General features: G+C 42.5%; 1 protein-coding gene across 9 annotated transcripts in view; it reads left to right on the top strand.

Moving 5' to 3' along the window:
• Nucleotides 1-26,800, top strand: part of PDE1C (phosphodiesterase 1C) — a 661,967-nt gene that overhangs the window by 334,606 nt on the left and 300,561 nt on the right. For 2 of the 9 annotated variants that reach the window (XM_025380638.1, XM_025380642.1), the window contains exons 1-3: nt 6,387-6,833; nt 7,245-7,582; nt 26,298-26,324. The exons of 4 other annotated variants lie outside the window; for them this stretch is intronic. In XM_025380638.1, coding sequence (XP_025236423.1) covers nt 7,482-7,582; nt 26,298-26,324 — 128 coding nt within the window. In that variant the 5' untranslated portion in view covers nt 6,387-6,833; nt 7,245-7,481. Of the gene's footprint in view, nt 1-6,386; nt 6,834-7,244; nt 7,583-26,297; nt 26,325-26,800 lie in introns of those variants that run through there. 3 more of the 9 variants (XM_025380637.1, XM_025380640.1, XM_025380641.1) reach the window with 2 other exon arrangements.

Consider the following 26,800-nt stretch of genomic DNA (forward strand, 5'->3'; position numbering starts at 1 on the left):
TAATAATAATAAAGTGCGCCTGTAATCCCAGCACTTTGGGAGGCTGGGGTGGGTGGATCATGAGGTCAGGAGTTAAAGACCAGCCCGGCCAAGATGGTGAAACCCCGTCTCTACTAAAAATACAAAAATTAGCCAGGTGTGGTGGTGGGCACCTGTAATCCCAGCCCTCAGGAGGCTGAGGCAGAGAATTGCTTGAACCCAGAAGGGAGAGGTTGCAGTGAGCTGAGATCACATCACTGCATTCCGGGCTGAGCAACAAGAGCGAAACTCTGTCTCAAAATAATAATAATAATAAATAAATAAATAAATAAATAAATAAATAAATAAATAAAGTGTTTCATTTACTTCAGGTTTGTTCGGAGGGGTTAATGTATGTAACACAGCAATGATTTGATAGGTCATTATCGAAATGTAACTGAAAGAAAATTATTGGTATATCTATTTATCAAGATAATACAGGCTTTTTCTATTTACCTTGAGTGCTCTGCCTACCCCTAGATCCCTTTATAGTGTTCCAGTTTCCATCCTTTTGTGTCCTGCTGGATGGATGAGATGGAGGAGGAACTATTTTATGAGAACCTCCAATGTACAAGGCACTGGCCATATGTGGTTTTTTGTTTGTTTGTTTGTTTGTTTGTTTGAGATAGACTGTTGCTCTGTCGCCCAGGCTGGAGTACAGTGGTGCGATCTCAGCTCACTGCAACCTCTGCCTTCCAGGTTCAAGTGATTCTCCTGCCTCAGCCTCCCAAGTAGCTGGGACTACAGGCATGTGCCACCACGCCTGGCTATTTTTTGTATTTTTAGTAGAGATTGGGTTATACCACCATATTAGCCAGGCTTGCCTCGAACTCCTACCTCAGGCAATACACCTCCCTCGGCCTCCAAAAGTGTTGGGATTACAGGCATGAGCCACTGTGCCCGGCCCTGGGTTTTTTTGTTTTTTGTTTTTCTTTTTTAGCTCCTTACAACATTCCTGTAAGGAATAATTGTATTATTAGTTGGGATTCTTTTAGTTGTCAGTAACATAAATCTGACTCAAACTAGTTTAAGTTAAAAAAAAATAGGTGGGGTACATTTATTTGGTTCATATAACCTAAAAGTCAATGGGCATTCTGGCTTCAGGCATAGCAGGATCAAAGGGCTCAATGGATCCTTTCACATTGTTTTTACTTTGTCTCTCTAGTTCTTCTCTCAGCTTTTTCTGTGTTGACGTCATTTTTTTTTCTTTTTTTTTTGAGATGAAGTCTCGCTCTGTTGCCCAGGCTGGAGTGCAGTGGTGTAATCTATGCTCACTGCAACCTCTGCCTCCCAGGTTCCAGCGATTCTTGTGCCTCAGCCTTCAGAGCAGCTGGGATTACAGGCGTGTGCCACCATGCCCAGCTAATTTTTGTATTTTTTTCATAGAGATGGGGTTTTGCCATCTTGGCCAGGCTGGTCTCGAACTCCTGACCTCAGGTGATCTGGCTGCCTTGGCCTCGCAGAGTGCTAGGATTACAGGCATGAGCCACTGCGCCCAGCCCTGATGTCATTTTTCTGGTATATTCTCTCTACATGGTGAAAAGATAACCCCATGGCTAAGACAACTTCAAGCCATATGGCTTGTTTTCTCGAAGAAAAGAGAAATAGACCATCTCTCTCCTAGTGGCCACATCAAATCTCCCATAAAGACTGGATCTGTTTCAGTCACATGTCACCCCCTGGACCAATCACTCTCCATGGGTATGGTGTCCATGGTTCTGGTTGGGCAATCTAGGTTATGTCTATTATAGTCAAAACTGGCCTGGGGGGCCAGACGCAGGTTTTCCTGCAGCTTTTTTGGGCCCGTGAAAAGCTTGGTTAGCCCAGGCCAGACTAACCATGCCTCTGTTGATGGAACATTAGGGTATGTGAGCATTGGAAAGGGATCCAGAGGTCCCTGAGCCCAACCCAACCATGGCCAAACAAGAGAAGGATCTTGTCCTAGGTGGTGTGGTGAGGCAGTACCACTCCAAGTCCTTTCCTTTGCCTGTGCCACCTCTATCGGGAGGATTCCGTGAGCTTCTTCTGCAGGAGCAACTGAAGGATCCTGGCAGAGAGAGGCGTAGAAACTGTGGGTCACATGCAGGCTACATCAGGCTGCCCCTGAGCTGCCCTGTCTCTTCTATCTCTTTGTCTTCTCACCTCTCTGGGCCACTACTTGGTCATGTAGTTGAGATTCTGGCTCTTCAGAGTCCCATTTCAGATGGGGCCTAGAGTGAGGGTACCTCTGGGCTTAGCCAGTCCTCTGCCTTTTCTTTCACCTCTTTTTTCTAGGGAAGGTGGTTCCTGAGACAGAGTCTGCCCCAAATTATAAAATCAAACAGAAAAGACGTCAGAGGGAGAAGCAGGGTGACTGTCGCCAAAGAGGCCCCTTTCCCCACAAAGGAAGCCAGTGAGAGAGAACAGCCTCTGTTGACAGAACATTATGGGGGCTGCCTCACATCTGGTGTGGGCGGGGAGGAGGGGCTGCTGTGCCTGGCGGTGCTACTTCTGATGTCCTAAATGTGTCTCCAGAATTTCCCCCTCAACAGACTCTCTTCATGATGCCACTGCCAAGTTGTGAAAAATGGATCAAGGGCACAGGCTGGCTTCATGGAGGTCAAAGCAAGTAGTCATCATCTTGTAGCTGGAAGGAAAAACAGCTTTGCTTTTTCTGATTTGCCTATTTTCCTTTTTCTACTCTTCCTTGTTTGTAAGCGGAGGAGCTTGTTTGCAGTTGGTCACTGGATTTCTCTTCTGCAGCCCTGGTTATCATTTGCACCATAGTTGTTGCATGCTCCTATGGCAGGTTCCTGGAGAGCTCACTTTTGTGCACAATGCCATTGGCATATTCAGGGCAGCAGGTACCCCCCACATGTGGCCATGCCTCTCACTGTTTAGATGCACCCATGGCTCCCTGACATCTATAGGAGAGAGCCCAAGCTTCTTCCATGACAACGAGAATCTGGCTTATCTTTCCAGCATTTTCTCTTTCTGTTCCTAGTCACATTCACAGACATACCACACAAAACTGTTTGTGGATTGCAGGACACCCTACCCCTTATCATGTTTCTGTGCCTCTTTTCATGCAGTGGCTTCTTTCTGGAATCACCTGCCTCCACCCACCTTTCATGCAAACAATTTCTACTCCACCTACTTTCAAGATCCAGTTCAAATATCACCTTCACTGTGAAGCCTTCCTAATTTCCCCACAGCATGAATGACCCCCTCATCCATGCTCCTGCTCCTTTCCCTACCTTCTCTATTATATACCTCTTTACTAGACTTTTTGTGTGTCTGCAGGGGCGTGGTATAGTAAAGGCAAAAGAACATGAGCTTTGCCTTTTGGTCTGGGTTTGGAACTTGCTGTGCCATATATTAGCTGTATGTCTTTGCAGAAGTTATCGGACCATTGGGAGCCCTTTCTGTCTTTACTTGTCAATGAGCATAATTAAACTGTGCTGAAGTATTTTGTTGGGGATGAAATGGACCAACCTGTGATGTGCCTGCCATGGTGCTTGGCACAAGATAGTTCTTAAAAACTGGTAGGGTGGTAGATGCAGTTATTGTGATTATTATTGAATCATTAAATCTTAGCAATGAAAGAGACCAGAGGGGACATTCTCATGCCTTCAAAGCCTGATTCATATTCCTTTGTCAGATTAACATCTAGCTTCCCCTTGAACTGTGGGACAGGTAGTTCACCTTCTTCCTAATCTTTTATGATACTTAATTCTGACAGTGCAGAGGTTGGCTTGTCCATAGACTTACTCTGTGTGTATTTGGAGGAGTACTTTAAATTGTTAGTTATATGTGTGTATGCATGCATATATGCATGTATATGTGCCTGTGCATATATATATGTATGTATGTATGCATGTCTATATGCATTTAGTGATGTTAGACCATGTAATGTTTCCTAAACAGTCTTACTGAAAAATATGGCTTAGGAAGAAACAAAGGAAATTAACCTGTAAAGCAAAGTTGTGAGTGGCTTTGGGTTTTCTCAGACCTTTTGTTTCCAGGTCTGTTTGCATCTGTTTCTTTTTGCTTGCCTCTGAGCAGAATGCCAGTAGAAATTGTGGCTTGTGGTGTTGCTGCAACTATCAAAGATACTTTGGCTGTGATAGATGAAGAGAGAACACAATCTGAGTGACATAGTAACATGGTGCATCTAAAAATTATAATATTTTGTTGGTAGAGAGAAGACAAAGTTGTTTTCTAATGTGGTTGAGGAACAAGGAATCCTTAGTTGTTTTGTGGTACTTTGGCCTCAGTTTTCTCATCTGCAAAGTGGGAGCACTGGGCACTAAGGGCTGGGGTAAAGAGGAGGCAGAGGTTGACTCTGTACCTGAGAACTAACTACTTCCCTTCCCCGTTCAACTGGAGCTACTCAATCTTTATTTTTTAAAGCTGAGTTATGCGTTTGAGTTCCTTATATTATTTAAAATAAAATACTCTGTTGCTTCAAAAATGTGAAAACCTCCAAACTGTGTTGTCTTTTGGGCTTCTTCCTGCTCTAAAGATTATTATGGCTGTAAATAAAGCAAAGTTATATTTTTCTTGACTTTCTAATACACATTAATTTTGTAAGAAATTTTCTAAAATGAAACAAAATCTAGTTTTAAAAACTTTTTAAAAGATTTTTTTTTTGGTCTTTTCTCTCTGATTTGCTTAACTGCAGCAAAAGTCAGTTTTTTTTTCTTTTTCTTCCAAAATTTGCTTTACTCTGACAATCAAAATTCCACTAAGAGTAGGAAAAAAGTCATAGCTGTGGTATGGAGCAGAAAGGTAAGTATCATCCTTAATATTCCTTTGTATATTTTCATACTAGGCCAGTACTTAGAGAAACTATGACATAGCTAAAATGTGAATTCAGCATCATTCCTCTCTCTTTTCAGCAGTTTCTTTTTCCAAGGCCCTCCAGATGACCTCAATGAATCATAATGGTGAAAAGAACATAAAAATATTTTTGCCTAAATGTATCACTTTATAGATGTGGAAAATGGGACTCTGTGAGAGGGATGAATTTGTATAGGATAAGGTAACCAGCCATAACTCAAACTGGTCTTTTCTAGTTTAGTTCTCTCTAGTTGGTCTAGGAAGCCTCCTGGCACTTCAGTTTTCTTACTGTAAAATGGGGATGATAATAATAGTATCTACCTCATAGGGTAGTCTTGAGTATTACATGAGAGTAGAACACTTAGAACAATGCTTGGGCTATGGAAAGTTTCCAATACTTGTTTGCTGTTATTATCATTATTATACTTCCACATTCTGCCAGCAGGCTGCCCAAGGTGCACACACTAATGGAAATACCCCATTTGGGGACCATGCTGCTGTCTTCCATTCTCAAAACAAGTCACTATAAAAATTTCCTCTTGTGGCATTCTATTCCCCAGGGCACTGTTTCTCTGCTGGGTGACACTGGAAGGGTAATTGATTTTATTCAGATAGATGAACTCCATGTTAAAATATTGCTTAATGTTACCATTGCCTAGTAATAATACCTTAACTCGGTGAAAATGTATGCGCCTCCATAAACCTTAAAGGGCTGACTTTAATGGGACGACTTCAGATTTACCTGGTAGGTGAGTGGGTAAGTCGTTTTTCATCAAACAAGTCTTTTGTCTTACCTTGAGATACTGCTTTCTCTGCTAGAATGCATGGGACCAGCCAAGCATCCTCATCACTCTCACCTCTAATTTCTGGAAAACGAATACCAGTTACGAAGTGGGTGAGCATTTATGATTTAGAGACCATTTTTTTCCTTTGTTAAGGTCAGGTGAATGGAACTTGAGCAGTGAAGAAAAACTAGTCTTCACTTCTGATCATTTAATGGATAGAAAATTAATTCTGAGAGTGTGATGGAAAGAAGTACTACCTGTCACTGAGGAAAAATACTGTATAGGGCATGCCCCACCCTGAATCTCAGGAACCCTGAGAACCAGGTTTGAAATAGCGCCTGGTGGTGGCCTCACCTAGAAGGAAGTTTGACGGACCCTTCTGTGATATCGCTTGCAATCATCTTGGGCATGGATTCCCCCAGTCCTTGGTTCCTCTCTTCCTCTGTCCTCCCTCCCTGACTCCCAACTTCATACCTGGTCCTGTTCTTCCAGAGCATTCTACTTTACTGACATTGTGCATGACCTAGGGGAACCCTGACAGTGAGTTGCAGCTTTGTGGAGCTGAAACTTTGTCACCATCCACAGCCGCCCAGCCAGCCCCCAGGAGGGACCCTCTTGAGTAGCGTGTGGCATTGAACTGAAGAAACTTACCTCCTCACTGTTGGTATATTTTCTCCTTTTCTTCCGCACGTTGCGGGGAGAGAGATAGAGGGAGGGAGGGAGGGAGAGAGACAGAGCGAGAGAGCGAGAGCAAGCCCCTTTAGCAAGAAAACATCAAGACTTTCCGAGTGTGTGGTTCCCTTCGTCCCCATCAGTCGCTTTAATATTTCAAAATGGACCCGGTTCTGTGGCGGGTCCGAGAGTGAGGCTGTGGGGGACCTCCAGGCAGAACCTCCACGGAGCCTCGCGGCTGCTGCGTGCCCCGGGAGGATACGGATTTCCCTTCCCTGCTACTTGCGCGCGGAGCCCAGCTCTTGTTGAGGTGCGGGTTCCGGGAGCCCACGCAGCTCCGCCGGTCGGTAGTGGCCGCGGCTGCCCTGCGGGGGCGGGTGTGCCCGGCCGGGGTCGGAGCCGCGCGTGTGCCCGGCAGACGGCGGTGCCCGCGTGCCCCTCCCTCCGCGCCCGCGGTGACAGCCCAGACGCCAGCCCGGGCGCTGACAGACGACTTTTCTCACTTGTCAGTTTTCTCGTTTGTCAGCAGAGCTGCTGGTAAGTGAGAGAAAACAGAGGGGCGCGAAGGCAGCGCGGCCAGGGAGTGAGCGGGGCGCGGGGCGCTGGGCGGAGCCGGGTGCTCGGCCTCCGGGTCAGGCCCCACTGCCCGCGCAGGCTCCTGCTTGGCTCAGTCGCCGCTTTTCTCTCCCTTTCTTCACTTTCTTCCTCTTCCTCTTCCTCTTCCTCCTTCTCCTCCTCACTTTCTCTCCTCGCCACCCAGTCCTCCTTTTCTCCTCCAAACCCTTTAGCAGCGCGCGCTGATCGCTTATGTGGCTTTGTTTGGGGGTAGGGGAAGAATACGAATAGACCTGAGGTGCTTTCTCTTAGAGCAGAAGCCCTATCCCTATCCCTATCCCTATCCCAATCCCAATCCCAATCCGTATCTCTATGCCTATCCCTGGGCATTAGCCCGGGACCATGGCTGGTTCCCGCAGCTGCCTCCGGGGCGCACCTGGGGCCGTGGTTTCCCGCGATCGGAGTCCGCTCTAAGTCTGAGTCTGGGGGCGCAGAAGGGGGAGCGCGCCGATAAAGTGCCAGGCAAACGCGCGCCGCGCCCGGCTGGGCATCACGGGCTGGGCGAGGAGACGGGAAGGGGATAGCCCAAACTCTCTCAGCTTCACCGCCAGTGGTCACCTACCTGCAGCTATGGAGTCCCCAACCAAGGAGATTGAAGAATTTGAGAGCAACTCTCTGAAATACCTGCAACCGGAACAGATCGAGAAAATCTGGCTTCGGCTTCGCGGGCTGTAAGTCCACCTATTTACTTCTCCTGCCCCATTTCCCGCTCCCATCCTTATTTTACTACACATCCGCAGTAACAACTGTTCACCCCGTTCCTGCATGGCCCTTTAAATACAACCCTAGAAGTTCCACAACTGCTGCTCTGTTAATTACAGTCACTGCTACTTTTCTTCCAACACAGAGAGGGTTGTCTTTCTGTCTTAGAATGACTTACTGTTCCAAGTCATGCTTTTTGGGGGGTTAAGGAGAGATGTCCTTTGATGAGTCAGTTATGGTGGCCCAATACTCAGTGAGGTGTTTCTGATCCTTTTTGCCCAGGGAGAAAAGTTTGGGACCCAGGCAGGGACTTTAAATTGAAAGAAGAGTTTTTCTCTGCAAACTGCTTGCAAACACTAGGGCAGGTGGTCCAAAAACTTACCAACAGTTAAAATTCAACATGCATTCTGGCTGCTACATTTCTCTTTTCCCTCTCCTTAGCCCAGTCGAACTTCTGATATTTCCTAGGGTTCTTTTTGGTGGATAAATGCTTACTAGAAGGAAAAGTTCTTGTGGAGAAAGTGGGGGGCAGAAACAATATTGGAGGTTTCTTGCAATATTCGAACAGTGAAATGGAGTGGCCAGAATTCTAGTTGCCCTGATGGATGGAGATCTCTGAATTCATTCACCTCATTGGGTTCTGTCTGTTTTTGGGTACTGAGGAGAGGTGACCTGAAAATACGTGGTATTTCCTGAAAAAATATTTCATCATTAATGAATTGCTGGTCACTCCAGTCAGAAGCTTGAGGGATAGCTGTACATACATTCACAGTTTGCTCCTCAGTCACTAGGCAAGTCCCAAAGACACCTTCCATGATTACCAGATACTACTTTCATCAGACATTTGGCATCAGATATCTAGTGTGGTTTAAAAATATGGTTTTTCTCCAAGCATATTCTCTAGACATTCTGTTTCTAACAAGGGCACTGATGGGAAAACCAGCTTCCTGCCAGTTTGTTTGTTTTGCTGCTGTTATTGTTTTTGAAAGCACACACACAAACAAAAGACAAATAAATGTGTTGATCTAAGTCAGCTTGATATTCAAAGTTTCTAAGGAGAAGCATTAAGGTAGTATGTGTTTCTTTAAGAGGTCCTTATTGACAGGTGCAATTTATAAAAGCCATTCCATATATAGTCCAAGTGAGCTTCATTGCCATTGATTTCAATGGGAAACCATGCCAAATAATTGGATTTTTGACTTGTCTAGCCACCGCTAGTGGAGGCTGTAAACTTATTTGGAAACCTTGTCTCTAGCTGGCAGGCTTTCCTGACAGTTTAGATGCCTGCAACGCAGCAGCTCTCGGAGTGGTGTTTATAGTAATCTCATGTTATATGCAGTGAACATTACGTCCGATTGTATTGCGCTGCACACAGAAAGTTTGTTGTGTCCACAAAGTCTGGGCCCGAAGTATATAATGTGAAAGTGTTGTCGAGCTGGTTTCCTTGCCATGCTTACTAGAGGGATTCATATCCACACACCCAGGAACAACTTCTCTTGGGCTGCTTTTCAGTTTAAATCGACTCCATGGAGACATTTGGGCTAGAGACAAGTGTTTGGTCAAATCAGCAATGCTGAGGCGGGAACTTGTGCGGAAAAGCATTAGCACTTACAACACTCTGTCTTGTAGCTTTCTCAGTTTCATATCTGCTAGGCTTCTCTCCCCAAGGTGTTGCAGTGCAATGTAGCCACATTTTCATTTTCTAGTCTCTTGCATCTACTCAGAACCTAGTGCTCTTGAACATGGAAAGTGTGGGGCGATTCTTCCCCAAATGTGTGTTTTTGGATCCCTCTACCTATCCTTCCCAGCAAACATGCTGCCCAACAGCAATCACGTAAGATCTTTAGCTTCATTTTCTAATTTGAAAAGAATATGCTATTAGTTGTTATTATTATACATATTTTTACCAGTATATGATGCTTACCACTTCTTCTTCTTCTTTTTTTTAAATGTTAACAGCAGTGCTGGAATAAATAGCTAAAGACTCTGGAAACCAAAGCACACACTCTTTTATACAACTTGGAATAACATTTTTGCAGTCCACAAGTTGGAATAACACTTTTGCAGTCCACAAAATAGAAACCCTTAGGAGAAGGAAGGGTGTGTGCATATTTGTCCACACAACAGATTGTCAGTAAGAGAAAGGAAGCTGCTCTTTCAACATTTTAGAAAGGCTCAAACCATAATTGGATTTTCATATCAATTTATTACCATGACACCTTTATAGAAAGGGCTCTGTAGGTGACCACAGATGGTGAGGAATTCAGTTCAACTTGTCTGAGAGACAAGTTCAGGATGTGCTCATCATCTCATGCCTGGATTATTCAATGGTATCTCATCTCCTTCTTGTTTGTATCTCCAGTATTTAATTTATTGTTGAATTTTTCATCTCCTCCATTAGAATGTAAGTTCCATGAGGACAGATACTTACTCACTGCAATACCTAGAACAGCATTTAGCACATAGTAGATGCTCAAGCAATAGGTGATGAAGCATAAAAACCCAAATGTGAGCTTTTAAATATTCAAAATGAAGATAACTATATATTTAGGACAGCTTATGGCCATGAGACCTGTCAACGCAATGTGCCATGAGCTAGCTGGGATGCAGGTTTTATTAACATCATTGCCCAGGTTGGGGCATAGAAATCTAAACTGAGGTGGGAACTGGGCCAGATGTGTGGCAGAGTTGTGGCCCAGGGCTGAATCCCACTGTTGTGATCGTGCGGGCTTTCTCTTTCCCCTCTTTATAGCCCTTCTTTCACACTGGTGAAGGGTGGTCTTTACCAGAGCAAGAGGATTTTTGTGGTTATCACCTGCAAAGAATTAACAGCTGAGGATACTACAGGGCAGTGTCCCCTATACATTCCAACCCCTACCCATACCCTGCCATGCTTTATTTTTCTCTAGCACTTCCCACCGTCCGAATGCTGTATAGTTTATTTATTTTTAGGTTTATTGTCTGTCTCCCCCAGCTAGAATATAAGCCCCATGAAGACAGGGTTGTTGGTTCACTTTGGTCACTTGCTTTTGGTTTGCTTTTTATCCCCAGTGTCTACACTTCCACCCAGTATACAGTAATACATATTTGAAACATAGAGCTGTTTTACATATTTCTCTAAGAAAGAATTAGGAAGAACTCTTAACTTAGCATTGTAGCATCATCAACATACTAACAGTGCATCAAATATTGGAAATGCGAGTTTTGAACACTATCTTAGCTGGGATTATAGACACCTGCAAGCCCAGGTGTCTGTTATGATGATGGTGCCCATGCCCCTTGAGCGAGGTGCTGCACACTAATGCTCAGAGGCTGGCTGTGATTCCAGGGAGGGTGCTGGTCCTCAGCCTTGCTCTGCGGCCCTGATGATCTTATGCACATGCTCCCATTTCTCTAAGTGAGAAGAGAACAAATACCACACACCTGAGCTTTCTTAATTGAAACTGTCAGAGGGATGCTGTCCTCTTACTCTTTGGAGAGGTGCCTCATTTTTCCTTTTCCATAAACCTCAGTTCGTCCCAATGAGCTGTTGTCATACCTCTTTTCACTGGAGGACTGGGTAGAGTTTTTGAGTCCCTCTCAATTGTTTTTTTGTTACAGAATCTTCCAGTCAGGGAAATAGGGCTGCGGGTGTTCTATAGACCCCTGGTGAAGCCTCATAGGGCTCCTTGTGTTTGAGCAATTGGGTCATGACTGTACCTTGGGTCCCGACCAAAAGTTTTTCTATTGCCAGCCTGCTAGATGATGACAGAAAGGTGTTTCTATGCTGCATTTTTGAAAAACTGAGAGCAAGAGAGCAGGTTTTACTTATTCCTTGGCATTTATTGTCACAATTATAATTATCTAATCTCATATATTTATTTTGCCCAACTATGAGGTAGTCGGTATAATAAATTTTATGCTTATATAACACTCCATGAAGATGATGATGCTTTTTTGCATTACCTAAAGTAATATTATTAATATAAAGGCAAGAGAATGGCTATTAAGTTAATAGACTGCACAACTATTGTTTTTGTCTATGCAGCAAGCTTCCCATCCACCTTACTATGCTAACAGACTCTACTCCTCACCCCAGCATAGTACAACTGGCCAATCACAGAATTTACCTTCCAGGCAGTAAAAGTTAGTCTCAAGTAGGGTATGGATCCCAAACAGAAGCATTAGAGTCTCTCATTGACATTTCTGTATTGACTGTGGGAAAGGGAGGCTTTTGTTTTCTTCTGGACTTTCATGGGGCTGCCATTGGGTCCATTTCCCACCTCACAGAGAAGACCTTTTTATGGTAGGAGGCAGTGAGGCCAGTGCTCAAAAGGAAGCAGAAAAGATGAGTGGAAATCCCTGGGTCAGCTCCTGGAGGTCCCAGTTCCTGTAGATGTGTCTCCAGTTCTGTCAGCTATCCCAGCTACATGAGCTAGTTAGACTCTATTTTTGCTTAGGATGTTTTGAATTCAGTTTCTCTGAAACAGTCTTAACTAATACCCTATTGATGTACAGAGAAGTTAAGTGACTCTTCCAACCTACACAGCAAAGATGAGAAAAGCCATAGGCAAAAAAGCCTGGGCCTTTGGTTTTAAATTTCTTATTTAAGCCCTCTCTGTTTTCTTTCTATTTAACTGAATTTTTAAATGATATAATTAGTGTTCTGGCAACATGGGATTACTCAATTAACATTTACTGAGTGTCCATTAGGTGCCAGTCAGTTTGCTAAGCCCTGGGTTTGCAAAAGTAGGTAAGATACTTACCTGACTTTCAGCAATTTGAAGGCTAGTGGCAGAGACTGACATGAGTACCTGGAGGTGATGAATATAGTTCCAGGGGGATGCGGGGGAAACTACCTCTACCTGGGAGGGCCAGAGAAGGTGTTACAGATTACAGAGAATTGTGTATTCATTCTAGCAGACTCATCAGAGTCATAAGGAATAAACTTGCTTAGACTCTTTTCATTAATGTCAGCCTTTTGCAAAAATGCAAAGAAACCTTTTACAAAGGTGAGAGAAAAACAAGGAGTCTTCCAGGCAGCCCATAATCAACTAGTTGAGATTTCTGAGCCGTTCTTATGGACTACTGGCAAAGTTGCTTGCACTTAATTGAGACATGGCTTGAGTTCTAATGAATCTTCTCTATGTTCATCACTCATTGAGAATTCCCCAAGGAGAGAATATGGTTGGGTCTATTTGCTGTCATGCAACATGGAGCTATTGGAGAGACATCTGCCCTGTCCCCTCAGAAGTAGTTGGCCCCTGAATTGGTCCGGGTAATAGGATTACCTTCTCCTACGAATCAATGCCTAAGAGCCTTACTTTCCTTAAAGGTTAATGTGTGGTATCCTCTTGCAGCTCATCTAGTGCAATATTGAGGGACAGATAGAAGTTTAGTCATGAGAGGTGATGCTGGAAAGGAAGGCAGGGGCCGGGTAGTAATACATGACATTTAAAATTTTACTTTTTGTTTTACACAAAATATATATGCTTATAGTTTGAGGAGATGAGTAATTTGAACACATTTTACTATACAACAAAAAAGTGCTGTGTTCTAGGTGTTCTTTCATATCTTCTAGAGAAATATATATATATTTTTATGATACATATTATTTTTAGAAGTTTGTGTTTTATCCTTTCAGTTATAAGAAATTGTTAAAAGATGTTAAGCTGGAGAGTAACAAAATTAGATTTGAATTTCAGGATTGTAATTCTGGGAAAAGGGTGGAGGACAGATTGGAGATGAGACTCAAGGCCTGGAGACCAGTTGGGGAAGATGCCTGATTTGGGGTAGTGCTGCTGAAGATGAAAGAACAGGGGGCATGTTTGAAATGAGAATTGACAGAACATAGATTTAGAGCAGAGAAAGAAGAGCAGTTGTCTTGCGAGTTCTTTCAGCTTAGACGTCTCGGTGAATTTGGTGTTATTTGCCTCGTTAGGGACTATGGAGATTAGAGCCGGCTTCGATAAAGCAGAATGATGAACTTGGGTGTAGATATGTTAAACTGGTAGCCTCTGGAATGTTCAAGTAGCTATTGGTGATGGCAATATGGAGCCATGGAGAGACCTTTGGCCTGGAGCGGTGGGTCTGAGAATCTTGGTTCTTAGTTAAATTCTTGCAAGGAGATGACCCAGGGAAGAAGGCATTGCCTGAATCTTACCAGAAAAGCAATTCCAGAAGAATACTTTAAAAAATCATTGTTTGTTTCCTCCAGATTACATATTTAGTGTATTAATTGGTCCTTTTACTCTCCCATTCAATTGGAATTAACAGATTGTTCAGCATATTTTTATTGGGTTTCCATTATGTACTAGGTGCTAGGAGCTTCAGAAGGGATCTGAAAATATCAGAAGAAAATCCTTACCATCAGGAAACTTAGAATATATTGAGGGAAACAAGATAGTTCTCATACATGTGAAAAGGTTAAAAATCAACAACAAAAGGGAGGGCAATAGTTAATTGCTGACTAAGTGATAGGGATGCTACATGCTAGGATTCAGAGAAGGGAGACATTTGTGTTTGAAGGACTGTTTTTGAGTCTTTCTCTTCTTAATAAAGATCAAGTTAAATCTCTCTGAAATACATTCTTAATGTATACTAAAAGTGAAAAAATGTGAATATCAAAAGGGGTAAGTAGATTCTCACATTTACAGTGAAATTTTCTTTACTTGACTACTCATACAGTTTACTAGTACATCATCACTAGATTATTGTAATTTGGTTATGCTAGTGTATTAGTTAATTACAACTCAATATTTAGCAGCGGAGTGCTTAATATTTTGACTGAGCTTTACAGCATGCCTCTGTCAGTTGGGAAGCAGCCCTCAGCAGAGAGGTTTGCACATTACCATCTCTAGTTTTCAATCTTTAATTTTCTTTGGCTCATGGAAGACTACTTGCCTTGGTTTCCATTTCCCCACATGGAAGGAAAGTGTTTATAGGACCTATCTCCTGGCTTTTTGAGAAACAACTAAAGAAATGATTGTTATTAGGTTAATGCAAAAGTAATTGCAGTTTTTGCTATTAGTTTTAATGGCAAAAACCACAATTACTTTTGCACCAACTTAACAAATATAAGCCACATTAAAATAGACTGTGACAGCTTTGAGAATGACCATCATAGGTTTCTCACTAGCAATAAAAATGAATTCTACAACAAATGCAACACTCTATTTCTGGAGGCAGTATACTGAATTCATGTAAAGTGTTGGTATTCTTCAGGCTTTTATTGTACTCTTTATACAGAGTCCTCTTGACAGCTGTTATTAAACAAAATAAATGAGTCTAAATGACCGTAAGACAAAGCTAGATGTTCCTAGCTTGTGAGATTATGAAAAAACTTAGAGAATAATTCCATCCAGAAGATATAAAAATTGATAATTTTAGGTAATGAGTTTTATTTACATAGTTGAAGGATACACATCCATATGCAGAAAATTCAGTCATTCGTTCACTTACCAAATATTTCTCAGGCACTTACTGTGTTCCTGGTGCTGTGCTAAGCACCAGGGAATTAGTGGAAAACAAGATAAAGGCTCCCTCCCTCGGGAGATGTTTAGTAGAGGAATATATTAAACAATATTTCCATAAATTACTACCTACTGTGACAAGTGCTGCAAGAAGTCCAGCACAGGGAGCTGTCAAACCATAGAAGAGAGGACCCAAACCTGGTCCAGGATTCAGAGAAGGTTTCTCTGAAGAAAAGACTGATGCTCAGACATGAAGATTATGTAAGTAGTAGTTAAGTAGAGTTAGGGAAACGTATTCTAGGCATTTAAGGCCCGGGATGTTTATACCTGCAAAGATCTAAAGACAAGAAGGAGCATGGCCCCTCTGAGAAAATGAAAGAAGGCCAAGAAGCTGCAGCACAGACTGGAAGGAGGGGAAGGCTCTAGACACCGTTGGAGAGGAGCCAGGTCCGACTTCATCCACCAGGGGGCGTCAGCAAGGGGAAGCCGTTATCAGTAGGCATGGACGTGAGAACTTTTTAGGAGGTAGACCCAACAGGACTTGGATATGGGGGATAAGGAAGAAAGTGGAATCAAGATCATCTCACAGGTTTTTAGCTTGAATCCCCAGGTTCCATTTTCTTAGATTAGGATCACTGAGGGAGGAACACGTTTGCAGGTCTTGTTGTGGGTGGGAACAGAATGAATGGGGGTAGAGAGTTTAGTATGGGATGAGTTCAGTGTGGGACATACTGACTACGAGGGGAGATATGGGGAAGGCAAGAGCAGTTGGATAAGTCTGGAGATTAAACAGAAGGTCTGGAGATATAATCTATAGCCCAGCAAAGTAAGCAGAAAAATTCTGTGTATGTCTGAATGATGCCAAATTAATATATCTATAAATTTTATAAGTAGAGAATACAGTTTAGTGTGACCCCTAAATAGTCTGAAGGAAGCTTTCAGAAGACCAAAAATTTATGTATATTTTCTCATTGGCATTTACTTTTTCAAAATATTGGCATTTACTTAGGCCAGCTAGTAATCATAACTTTACTTGAAACTTATATTGACTACTTAGTATCATGCCCATCACAACATAGGTTTGGAACAGAGACAGAAACCAGTATGGTCATTCCCAGTATTCCAAGGGCAGAAAGAGACCATGACCCTGGGAGCCAAATGGGATGAGCCCTCATCATGGACCTTCTGGGAGGTAGAGGGCACTGCCATAGGGTTGAGACCTGAAGCCTGGAGCCTAGCCCACTGCAGAAGGGCCAAGTGAAGCTTGGCTGCGTGGAGGCTCTCTGGGTCTGGCAAGAGGCCTTTCTGCAGTTTAGGTTCCATTAAGGGGGCTTGGCCTCCCTGTGCCTGCTCCAGAGGTGCCTCCATGGATATGGCTGGGCCTTGTCTCCTGGAACAGTCCACAGTTCTGGCCACAGTGCTCCCTCACTGCACTACCTCTGCCCATTCATGCCCCTTCTCTTCTCTTTAAGGCCTTCCATCTATTTTTCTACCCAAATCCAAGGACCCATTGCAAGGACCCAGTATTCAATGTTCTGCCAAAATACAGCTTTCCTTTCCCTTAAGGCCACCAGAAGAGCAATAATTTAGACAATCAGTATGAGAGTGCATGGAGCATTTTGTCTGAAAGTCACAATTGGATATCCAAAGACCATTAAACTGTTGTTTATCCAGATTCCAAACAAAGAAAATGCTTAAATAACCAAGACTTTTCCTGTAGTCTAGAGATACATCTAGATACATACATAAACATGGTAGTGAAAGATTAATCTTTGAAAGCTCCTTCCAGATGTTTTAGGAGTAGTTCAAATTCAGACTAATATCTCGACACTTATTTTTGTCTGTCTCTCTGACTTTTTTCTAAGGATGACCCACAAAAGTTTATTGCATTTAGTATACCATTCCATGTGGCTGTCACTGGAAACTCTGTCTGCTAACTGTGAGGAATTATAAACACTTTCATAAATAAGGTCTTGCCTAGCTCATTAGTGAAATAGAATGATTAATTATCATAAATCAAGCCTCATAAATGTTGTTTCAGAACTGCCATTCTGACTACAAAATCACTGACTGAAATTAGTCATTGGTAAAAAAATGAAAGAATCATTCAAAGCACCAATTTCTGGGAGATTTGGCATAGTTTCAGTGAAGGTAACTACTATAGCTCAGGAAAATTTGCTTCCAATGCTCGTCTGATTTCAGTTGACAGAAGAGCTCAAAATGGTCCCCAAAAATGCATCTGCTAGTTGGCATTTTTTTCCCCTGTATTTTGGACAATGGGCTCATTTTGCCATATTTAAATTGTTGAGATTTACAGAGCGTGTGTTCAGGGAGGCTTACACAGATGATGCTACTACAAGATAGGATTTTAGAGGAAATAGGAAGGACTCATGCTCCCAAGGAGTCATGGCACTGACTCAAATTCACCTGGAATTGTAAATGACCAGCAGCTGCTTTCTGCCAGGAGTTGGTTTTGATAAGAGTTGGGAGGAAGGGCACAGAGTGGGGAGTGGGAAGGAACACTGCAGGAGTGGGTAGGCAAGGCTTAGAAAAATTAGACTGACATTGAAGTGAAACTCAGCAGAAGATTACAGTTTTTGTTCTGGCTAAATCTACAAGGGGAAAAACAAAGTGGAGGATTGAAACAGCTCTGTGGATAATTCAATTAGAAAAAAACCCTACTCCTCCCCTAATTACAGGGATAGATCTGTGAAGAGTGAGATTTTGTCTTAATCCTTTGGATTTATCTCTACTTTGGCAGTGCTGTCACAGATATTAAGAGATATTTTTGCTTTTAGCTTTTCTCATTGATGTTTATTTAAGTAGGAGACGGGCTCCCAGGAAGAAGGTCGCAAAAATCGCTTCCATTCCCACCCACACAGTTTTGCAGTACTTATAACACAGCAAGTGGTTGTAAATACGTGAATAGAGGACTAAATCAGTTATGCAAAAAACGTACTACTTGGGCTTCCACAAGCGTGACATTTGCTTTCTATTTTCTTTCTCTAAAAACCTTTCCCTGTTTTTTCATTGGTGCCACTGATTAGCTCATTGCCGGCTTTAAGCAATAGACTTTCAGCTAGAAGGAAAGGAAATTGTGTTTGGTTTACTAAAAAAAATCTTGCCTTCCAAAGGAAGAGTTCAGCTTTCTTTGGGGAGGGGTCCCATTTGGGGCTTCTCAAATAGTAATCCAAGTGCTGGAATTTTTAACCCAGGCTCATAAGAGAAGCAGGCATGAGCAGGAGATTTGATTTCTGTGTCTGGCCAGCTGTCTGCAGGCAGCCGAGGGGATGTGGAGGGAGAACAGTGAAGAGAGGGGCTGGCTTTGGGAGGACAGGAGCCCTGGGGCAACCTGGATCTGCCATGTGAGTTGGTGTAGCCCCAGGTGGGGCTTCCTCTGGGGTTGTTTAGTTTGGAGTTACCTTCTCCTAGGTTTCTCTACTTTCCACTGCCTGGCCAGTGCTAGATAGAAATGCACTTGCTCCTAGGAAAGAGTAAAAAATTGAGTGTCTTATTCACATCTCTGCTTCAGATTTGCATTCTCCCATTCTTTGGCGTCACCATCCCCAGCTGCAGACCACACTGTCAAAGCCTTCATGTGAATTTGATCTCATCACTTTTGGCTAAACATACTGGAGTTCTCTATCTTTGGGGGCTGGCTATCTCTGAATATGATCTTCATTTTCTAAGAGAATTCAATGACAGTATGAGTCTGTAGAACAATTTTCTCTACTAGAAAACCTAGCTAATAAATTCCCTAGAATTTTTGTTTTTGTTAGTTGTTTTCCTTTCCTAATGATTGGGCTGTTCAAGGTAAAAATGAGGTTTTTTTTCATTTTATTTTATAATCTTTTTCTTTTTTTTCTTTTGGTCTTGCTTTGGACCTTTGGCCAAGCAGGAAAATAAACTCATTGTGCACATGGAATTTCATTTCGTAGCTCATCAGTTAAATATTCGAGCTAGTAAGACGGGAGATTCTCTTACTCTGTTATCTCCTTTCTTACCCCTAAATATTCTTGTGGAAGGTGCCAAGAGACCACCAGTTTATATATATATTTTTCTCATTAGCATTTACTTGTTCAAAATGTGGGAAAGGCCAGAAAGCAATGGATAGCTTTGCAAAGTTAGTTTTTAATACGTGCATCATGGAAATGAAATCACTGGTAGGAATGAGAAGAAATGTACAAAGACCTTCCATTCTCAGTAGCATGTAGATTAATTCATACAAATGATGCAAGAGACCCATTAGAAGTTTCTAGAGATATCCAATTCTTTTCAATTTGTACCCTGCATGCCAATGAAAAACAAAACCAGAGGATCAGATGATCGTTCAGATCCTCACTCATTTCATGGTTATTTGTGACATTTTATCTCAGTCCACTTTCCCATGAGTGAAACACATGTGATCTGTAGTCGTGAGAACCTGTAGTTAACTATATGAGCCTTGCTGTGCATTTTGTGTTTATCTGAGCCTGTCTTTTAACGTCCTGTCCCTTGAGGGAACTGAGGGCTGAGAACCAAGCTTTCCAAAGTGGTCTATGTGTCGGCGGTCGTAGTGGTCTCTGGAGAAAAGAATGGAGACAGGCTAGGACTTGGAGAAGAGTGAGTCATTGTTACACAGAAACCCTGGAGAACACTGAAGGCAGAGCTGGAATTCGTATTGTGTGTATGCAGTTGTTGCGTATTCAACTTCCCATACCAGGAAATCTTGTGCCCAACTGGGAGGTATCTTTCTGTCAACTTAGAAACAGAGCACAAGTTATGGTTTTTCAAAGCCAGCTTGTTAGAATATTAAGCCTATTTATAAACCTCATTATTGCAGCACCCATATGGCTCTTGCTCAAAGATACTCACTTTAAAAAAGTGAAAGACTGCCAGGCGCTTCATAATTTAGCATCAATGTTTAATTGACTCTCACTTATCCAGGCTATTAGAAACGATTTCCAAATCATCTGTTTGACTTTGGAGTACTTGATGCTTACATTTGACTGCAGGTGTGTCCAGTACTCTGGGAACTCCTAGCCATCAAAAAGCAAATAAAGACCCTTAAAAGCATCCTTGCTCCCACCTCAGTGTTGTTTCTTGTTGTTTGCCTGCTTGTCTTTACTCTGCCCCTGGCTGTGGACAGAATCACCCCTTGAGCTTGCTTAGTTTCATTCTTTATCTCCCTGACTGAGGGCAGGAGATGGAAAATAAAGTTCAGAGTCTAGAAGCTTCCGCTTTATGACACTGCAGTGGAGAGCTTTGGGGAACCTATTTAAATATTGGAGGCCAGTGCTCTTTGCCCTTTGATGATGCTCCTGTTTCAGAATCTGCCTGTCAGGATGTGACCAGCTGGCTGTAAATGCACGGAAGCCGTTGAGGAGGGTTTTGGGGCTCATTTCCCCTGTTGTGCACAAGCGCACGCACGCATACACATGCATCATTTAATACTTCTTGGGTAATCCACAGTTCCATTGAAACATTCCGGACGTAAATAGACACTTTCAGTGAAGACCAGTGGTCTTTTAATTTACTTAAAAGCTAAATGAGTATGGGTTAATCAATAATTCTAGTCATAGCACATGAGATCTCTGCATTGAGTTACAACTTCCTGAGACTGCTTAAGGATGTTGTGTAAGCAAGTCACTGGGCTCAGTTTTTAGGGAGTTATTGATCAAAAGGACTTGTTTTGAAAGATAACTTTAGATATTTCTAAGGATTATTGCGACATCCAGTTCATAAGTACCCAGTTTTACTTTCTTTTTTCCTCCCTTTTGGGCAATGGCTCAGCTTTGACATCTGAGAGGAGTGTGTGACTCTGCTAGGTTAAGTGGGACATTGCTGGGGTGGGAGGCAGGGTGTACAGGCAGGCACAGGGCCCTTTAGGCATGGGAAAAGCTGGGCAGTGTTTCAGCTCATCCTCCTCTTAGCAGAACTGAGATTAGCACCTGCTTTCTTTGTGGTTCAAGTGTTCCAAGATAAGGAGAATTGGGAGTATCTAATTTTTCCATTCTAGAAAAGCAATCTTCAACCTTTTTTTGTGACTTTTATAATCAATGAAAGACTTTTGATCAAGTAAGTTTTGAAAACCTACTGAATTATAATGCCATTATTATTTATGCAATACTACTGTTTTAGTATAGTAGCTGACTCTTGAGCATTTCCAGGATGCCCAGCACTATACTAAATGCCCTGCATTCATCATTACATTTAACTCTCACATCACCCTGTAAAGCAGGCACTGCTGTTACCCAGATTTCACAGATGAGGAAACCGCTGGTTGGAGAAGTGATATAAGTTGCCAAAGATCATGCAGCCTGTCAGATACAATAAGTTGGAGAAGGGATTTAAGCTCAGGCAAGTGATCTTAACCAGTATGCTATAATGCCTCTCCTTAGAAAAACAGAAACAACAAACAGATGAAGCCGTGTGTGTGTGTGTGTGTGTGTGTGTGTGTGTGTGTGTGTGTGAGAGAGAGAGAGAGAGAGAGAGAGAGAGAGAACAGTAGAGCTCATTCCAGGGAACAGACGTTGCAAAGCGCCACTCTAGACTTTCTTTGAGGTGGTGTCCTCAGCCTGGTCTTATAAAGATGCCCTTGCCTTCTCTCCCAGCATAAAGCTGGCCTCTCCATCTCCCACCCTGCCAACTTTGCCAGGTCCCAGAACATAACAGCTCTTTGTCATTCTCTACTTTCTACATTAGCTTGGTCTAGCTATATGAAATCTTGAGGTTTGTAGTGTGTTGTTTCAAGTTTCAAAACATTATAAATTTAAATTAAGTTTTAGAAACAAATTTTAAAAACAGGCCAGGTATGGTGGCTCATGCCTATAATCCCAACACTTTGAGAGGCCGAGGCAGGCAGATCACTTGAGGTCAGGAGTTCGAGACCAGTCTGGCTAACATGGTAAAACCCTATCTCTTCTAAAAATACAAAAATTAGCTGGGCGTGGTGGTGTGCACCTGTCGTCCCAGCTATTCAGAGGCTGAGGCAGGAGATTTGCTTGAACTCAGGAGGAGAAGGTTGCAGTGAGCTGAGACTGCACCACTGCACTCTAGCCTGGGCAACAGAGTGAGATTCCCTCTCAAAAACAAAACAAAACAAAACAAAACAAATTTCCTTTGTCTTTCAGATTTGAGTCAGGGATTCTGTTGAAGTTCTTAAAAATAGAAGGCTAAGAATAAACTGGTTTTTTTTTTTTTCCAACTCATTTCCTGCATTTGGGTGGCCAGAACACAGTATGTTTTATTGTTATTAATTTTATTTTGGTTTTGTCTAATGTCTAAGTTTCTTGGTAGTATCTTTTGCCTTCTTTGTATAAATTCCTTAATTTTCTTTGAAGGCTTCAGAATTTGCCTTCTGTCTCAGCCACTTTAAGGTTCTGTATCCTTAGGTAAGTTACTTAATCTCTCTGAGACTCACTTCTGTCAGGTGGAAAGTGGGTAGGTAGAACCTCTCAGGGTTTGTAGGAGTTGTAAGTGAGTTAACTTGTGTAAGAGGAATGGAATAGAGGAAGTGCTCAACAAATGTGAGCTCCCTAGCCTTCTCATTGCTTTCCCTCTGTGTGTAGGAAACCACAGCTATGGTGGATGTCCTCACTGCTCATTATAAATCATTGCTTAGTAGAAGGAAAAAGAATAAAAAGAAAACATTTTTGATTAATTTTTGGGTAAATGCATTCATGAATTCAATAACAACATATGAGCAGTTGCCATTTGCTGAGCACTATATGTTAGACAAGGAAGAAACACTAGCAGATGTCAGGTAAGCCATCATTCTTCCCACAAACATAAAAGATCAGGACGATGAGCAGTCATAAGTGCAACGTGGTGGGTAAGCTCCGGCCACTATGGGACACACAGAAGGAGTGTTACCCAGTTTGGGAGACCCTAGAAGGTCTTTGGAAGTGATGTTTCAGTTGAGAACTGAAGGATGAGTAGGGCTCAGTCAGGCCTTACCAGTCTTGCCCATTCAAAATAATCTGAGAGTTGGATCTTGAGTAATTTTTATGAGTTGCATTTTCTCTTGTGCTTTAAGAGCTAACCTGCAAATCCCATTGTAAGATGACACCATTTGGGTTGATTTTAGGGCTATGTCTAAATGGGAGAAGATTGAAGGGGGAAACTTTACAATATCTGAAGCTAGGAATATATCTGTGAATGTGGGGAGTGTCATGAAGGCGAGTTGGACTGAAAATCAGACTTCTGGTCTGTCTTTCTTTGGGTCTACCAGATGCATAACCCATCTTTTGATGTGTATGGATGACAGTTGCAAATAGTTCATTTATGTAGCCAACCATGGGCCAGTTAATGTGCATGCCGTTGGGATAGATATAGGGATGCATATGACAGATCTCTGACTTCAAGAAGCTCAGAACGAGGGACCAAGGGGCCTAAAAGTCTTAGAATGCCTCTTACATGGCAGGCACACTACATGACAAATTTAATACATTCTCTCATTTGAGATCATCTCATCCATTTCATAGATGCGGAAATGTAAGCTTGATTTACAAAGCTTGCCTGAGGTCTCACAGCTAGTGAGGGTGAAGTTGGGTTTTTGAGCCAGGTCTGTCACACTCCAGAGCCCTGTTGCCTTTCCACAAAATCACAGACAGGAGACAATGCAGTGCCATGGAGAATGGTGTCAGAGGGGTTTCAGCATGCTGTGGGAGCACAGAAGAGGGTGTGTAATGTGGCTCCCCACAAGAGGTGCCCCTCTGCCTGGGTATCATCTTTTTCTAAAATATAAATTTTATTACTCTTCCCGCTTAACTCTGTCCTTAGCACTTGCCAGCCTTGTTTCCTGCTACCTCACTCTATAGTCCCTGCTTGCTAGGCTGGTTTGAGACCATGAGGCACGCCCTCTGTTTCCGCTTGCCGTATACTTCCATATTTCTTCCTGCTGACATTTCACTCGTCAATCAAGACTACCTCTTTCACAAAGCTTCCCTGAGCCATCCCTTGTATTTGCACTTTAGGTGCGTGTCTTAACTTCCTGTTTAGAATTTGCATTCTTTCAGAGAGGGGATCCTACAGAGTTATGAGGATTAGCAAAGTATATTATGTGCTTATTGCTAGTAGGTGCTGAAAATGAAGCTTTTCTTATTTTTGTTTATCTTTGATTCTTTCAGAACTCCAAGCAGTGCCTTTATATATTTCCTTGGCAGGTGCTGGGAGAATTCTGTGGAAATCAATAGCAAGGGCTGTCTTCTTCTGACCTCCGAAGATACTGTCTGCTGATAGGATGAGTTTGGCTTCTGAGTAGAGGCTGGGGCATGCTTCTTTTCCAGCTGCCCCCTTGCCTTTGGACCTTGTATACGTTCAATGGGTTATTTTTTTTGTCTTGCCAGCTGTGCCTTATATCAGTTATTAGACGACTGTGCTAATGAGTCCAAGGGCACAGGTCACACCCACAGCTCCCTGCCTGAAGGTGAAGCTTCTGCCCTTGGCTGCTGCCTGGAAAGTGTGAGCTGTCATTGGTGACAGGGTCCAGGTGTGAGAGAGTGATCAGTGCACATGCATCACAACTTTTGGGGAGAGTATGAGGTAAACCACACAAAGAACTTGCCCTTGGGGAGCTGACATTCTGGTGAATTATCTCATTTATTTCTGATAACAAGGTCTCAGAAGAGGGGCTCTGATTCTTCCCACTTTATATACAAAGAAACTGAGGTTCAGGGGGATTTAATAACTAGTCCAGCATTGTAAAGCTAAGTGCTAGAGCCAAGATTGGAACATGGGTAGCTTGCTTGAAAGGCCAAGCCTTAATCCACTGTTAGTCAACCTTCCTCCCTATTATATGTGATATAATTGAAACATGGAAACATCTCTATATAGTCCTGTATTTGTATATATCTTTATATGTAACTATATAGGTGTATCCCTACTTTAACATTTTCCTCTATTATAATACTCACTCTTTAAAGAAAATTTGAAAAATTCATAAAACTAAAAAGGAGTGATTTATTATCCTACTACCCTGGAGTTATGGTTGTCATTCTTGTGTGTCTCGTTTAAGATAATAGATATCAGTACATATCTAGTCAAGAGCACACTGTCGGTTCTGTGTTACATGCTGCTTTGCACGCCTGACACTGCCCTGTGTGATTTCATTTTAACAGAGATGTAACAGGTCCTAGTGATTCTCAATTTGAAACCTCTTTAGTTTACAAAAAAATATGGTGCACAGCTCTCCATTAGCAAATCAATGGTTTGCTTCCTGGGTACAGTGACTGTAATGGAAGTGCAGGTGTGGAACTAAGGTCTACTGGGAAACATTGTACTTCCTGGATATGCTACAAGGAGATGAATTTTCTTTCCTTAGCACTTCCTCTCCTCTAATTCCCTCCAGTGCTGAGCCTATTGAAACTCTTTTAAGGGTCTTCAGAGTCTACAAAAATTGACCCACATATGAAGAATGTTGGGATATTGGGACAACATACATTTTATGGCCATTTTCCCCTTGTCTGCCACTCTGACCTAGGTCAGAGCAGATGTTACTAGCTTCATGTGATAGATTAAGAAGCCTGATGCACAAGATTTGCCTAAGGCTAAATGACTGTAAATAGCAGAGGTGGGCTGGAACTGGGTCTCTTCTGCTTCCTGGGGGCGGTTCCTAATGCTCTTCTCAACATTTGCTTCTAGATTTCCTCATTGTCCCTTTCCTCACCTCTTTTTTTGAAGAACTTATGTCTCATCTCATAGTTTAGCTGCATGCTTGCACATTTACATGAAAAAAGGCACATCCTTAAAGGGACCTCAGTGCTAGATGCTGGGGATAATAGTAACAATAGTGACAACATAAATAACTGATAATTATTCACCATTTAACCCATTTAATATGTGCCAGACAAAAGAGATGTTTTGTAAGTATGTGTTCATTTACTCTGCAAGAACCTCATGAACCTGGTAAAGGAAGGATTGAGGTTTGAACCTACATTTTGTGGTCTTTAAAGCCTGACCTCAACTAAAATGCCATGGAACCTTCAAAAGGAAAAGGGAGGAACATGGGAGCAGAGTCACTGAGCTCTTGGGATGCTATTTTTTACTGTAAAGGCTTAGGTTCTGTACTTCTGACTACAATATAACACAGCATTCCCAAACCTTTAACTAAGCTTTGAAACCCATAAGCTTCACAGAGAAACCCCCCTAAGAAGTGTTGACCTCCATGCCCATCCCCACTGAAGTAATCCCTTTCTTACCCACTGCCTGCCAAATCCTTTTCTGATATGTGTTTATGCCTCTTTTCCTACAGGAGGAAATATAAGAAAACGTCCCAGAGGTAAGAACATCTTTCTGAGCTGCAACTGGTTGATTCATTTGTGGCCCAGCTCTTCACAAGTCTGGGTCATGGTGGACCGGAATTGTAATAAACAGGCTCTTGGTTCTTTCTCCGCATGTTGCCTACTTTATCTCCAATCGTGACTGCTGCTGCAATTAAAAATTGATTGCAGACATCTAGTGAGGCACAGTAGGTGGATGCCTTCACATGAGAGTGGATCCTGTGGGCTCAAAAGCTTGTTACTGCTGTGCTGTCTAGTGATTTTCCTAAAACCTTGACCAGAGAGTGATTGGGCTGGCAGGGACTGAGGGTTTATGGATGGGGAGCACAAAGCAGTCTTTATATGCTGTTTAGTTTCTGAATTCTCCTTTGTCTCAGACTCTCCTTGCTGATTTGCCTGATTTGCTGACAAAATGCTGTTGAGCTCAAAGCACAGGTACAGATTCCTTTAAGGGCAGTGGCAGTCTTTCGATTTG

The sequence above is a fragment of the Theropithecus gelada genome, chromosome 3, assembly GCF_003255815.1.
Source record: "Theropithecus gelada isolate Dixy chromosome 3, Tgel_1.0, whole genome shotgun sequence".
Taxonomy (NCBI): Eukaryota; Metazoa; Chordata; class Mammalia; order Primates; family Cercopithecidae; genus Theropithecus; species Theropithecus gelada.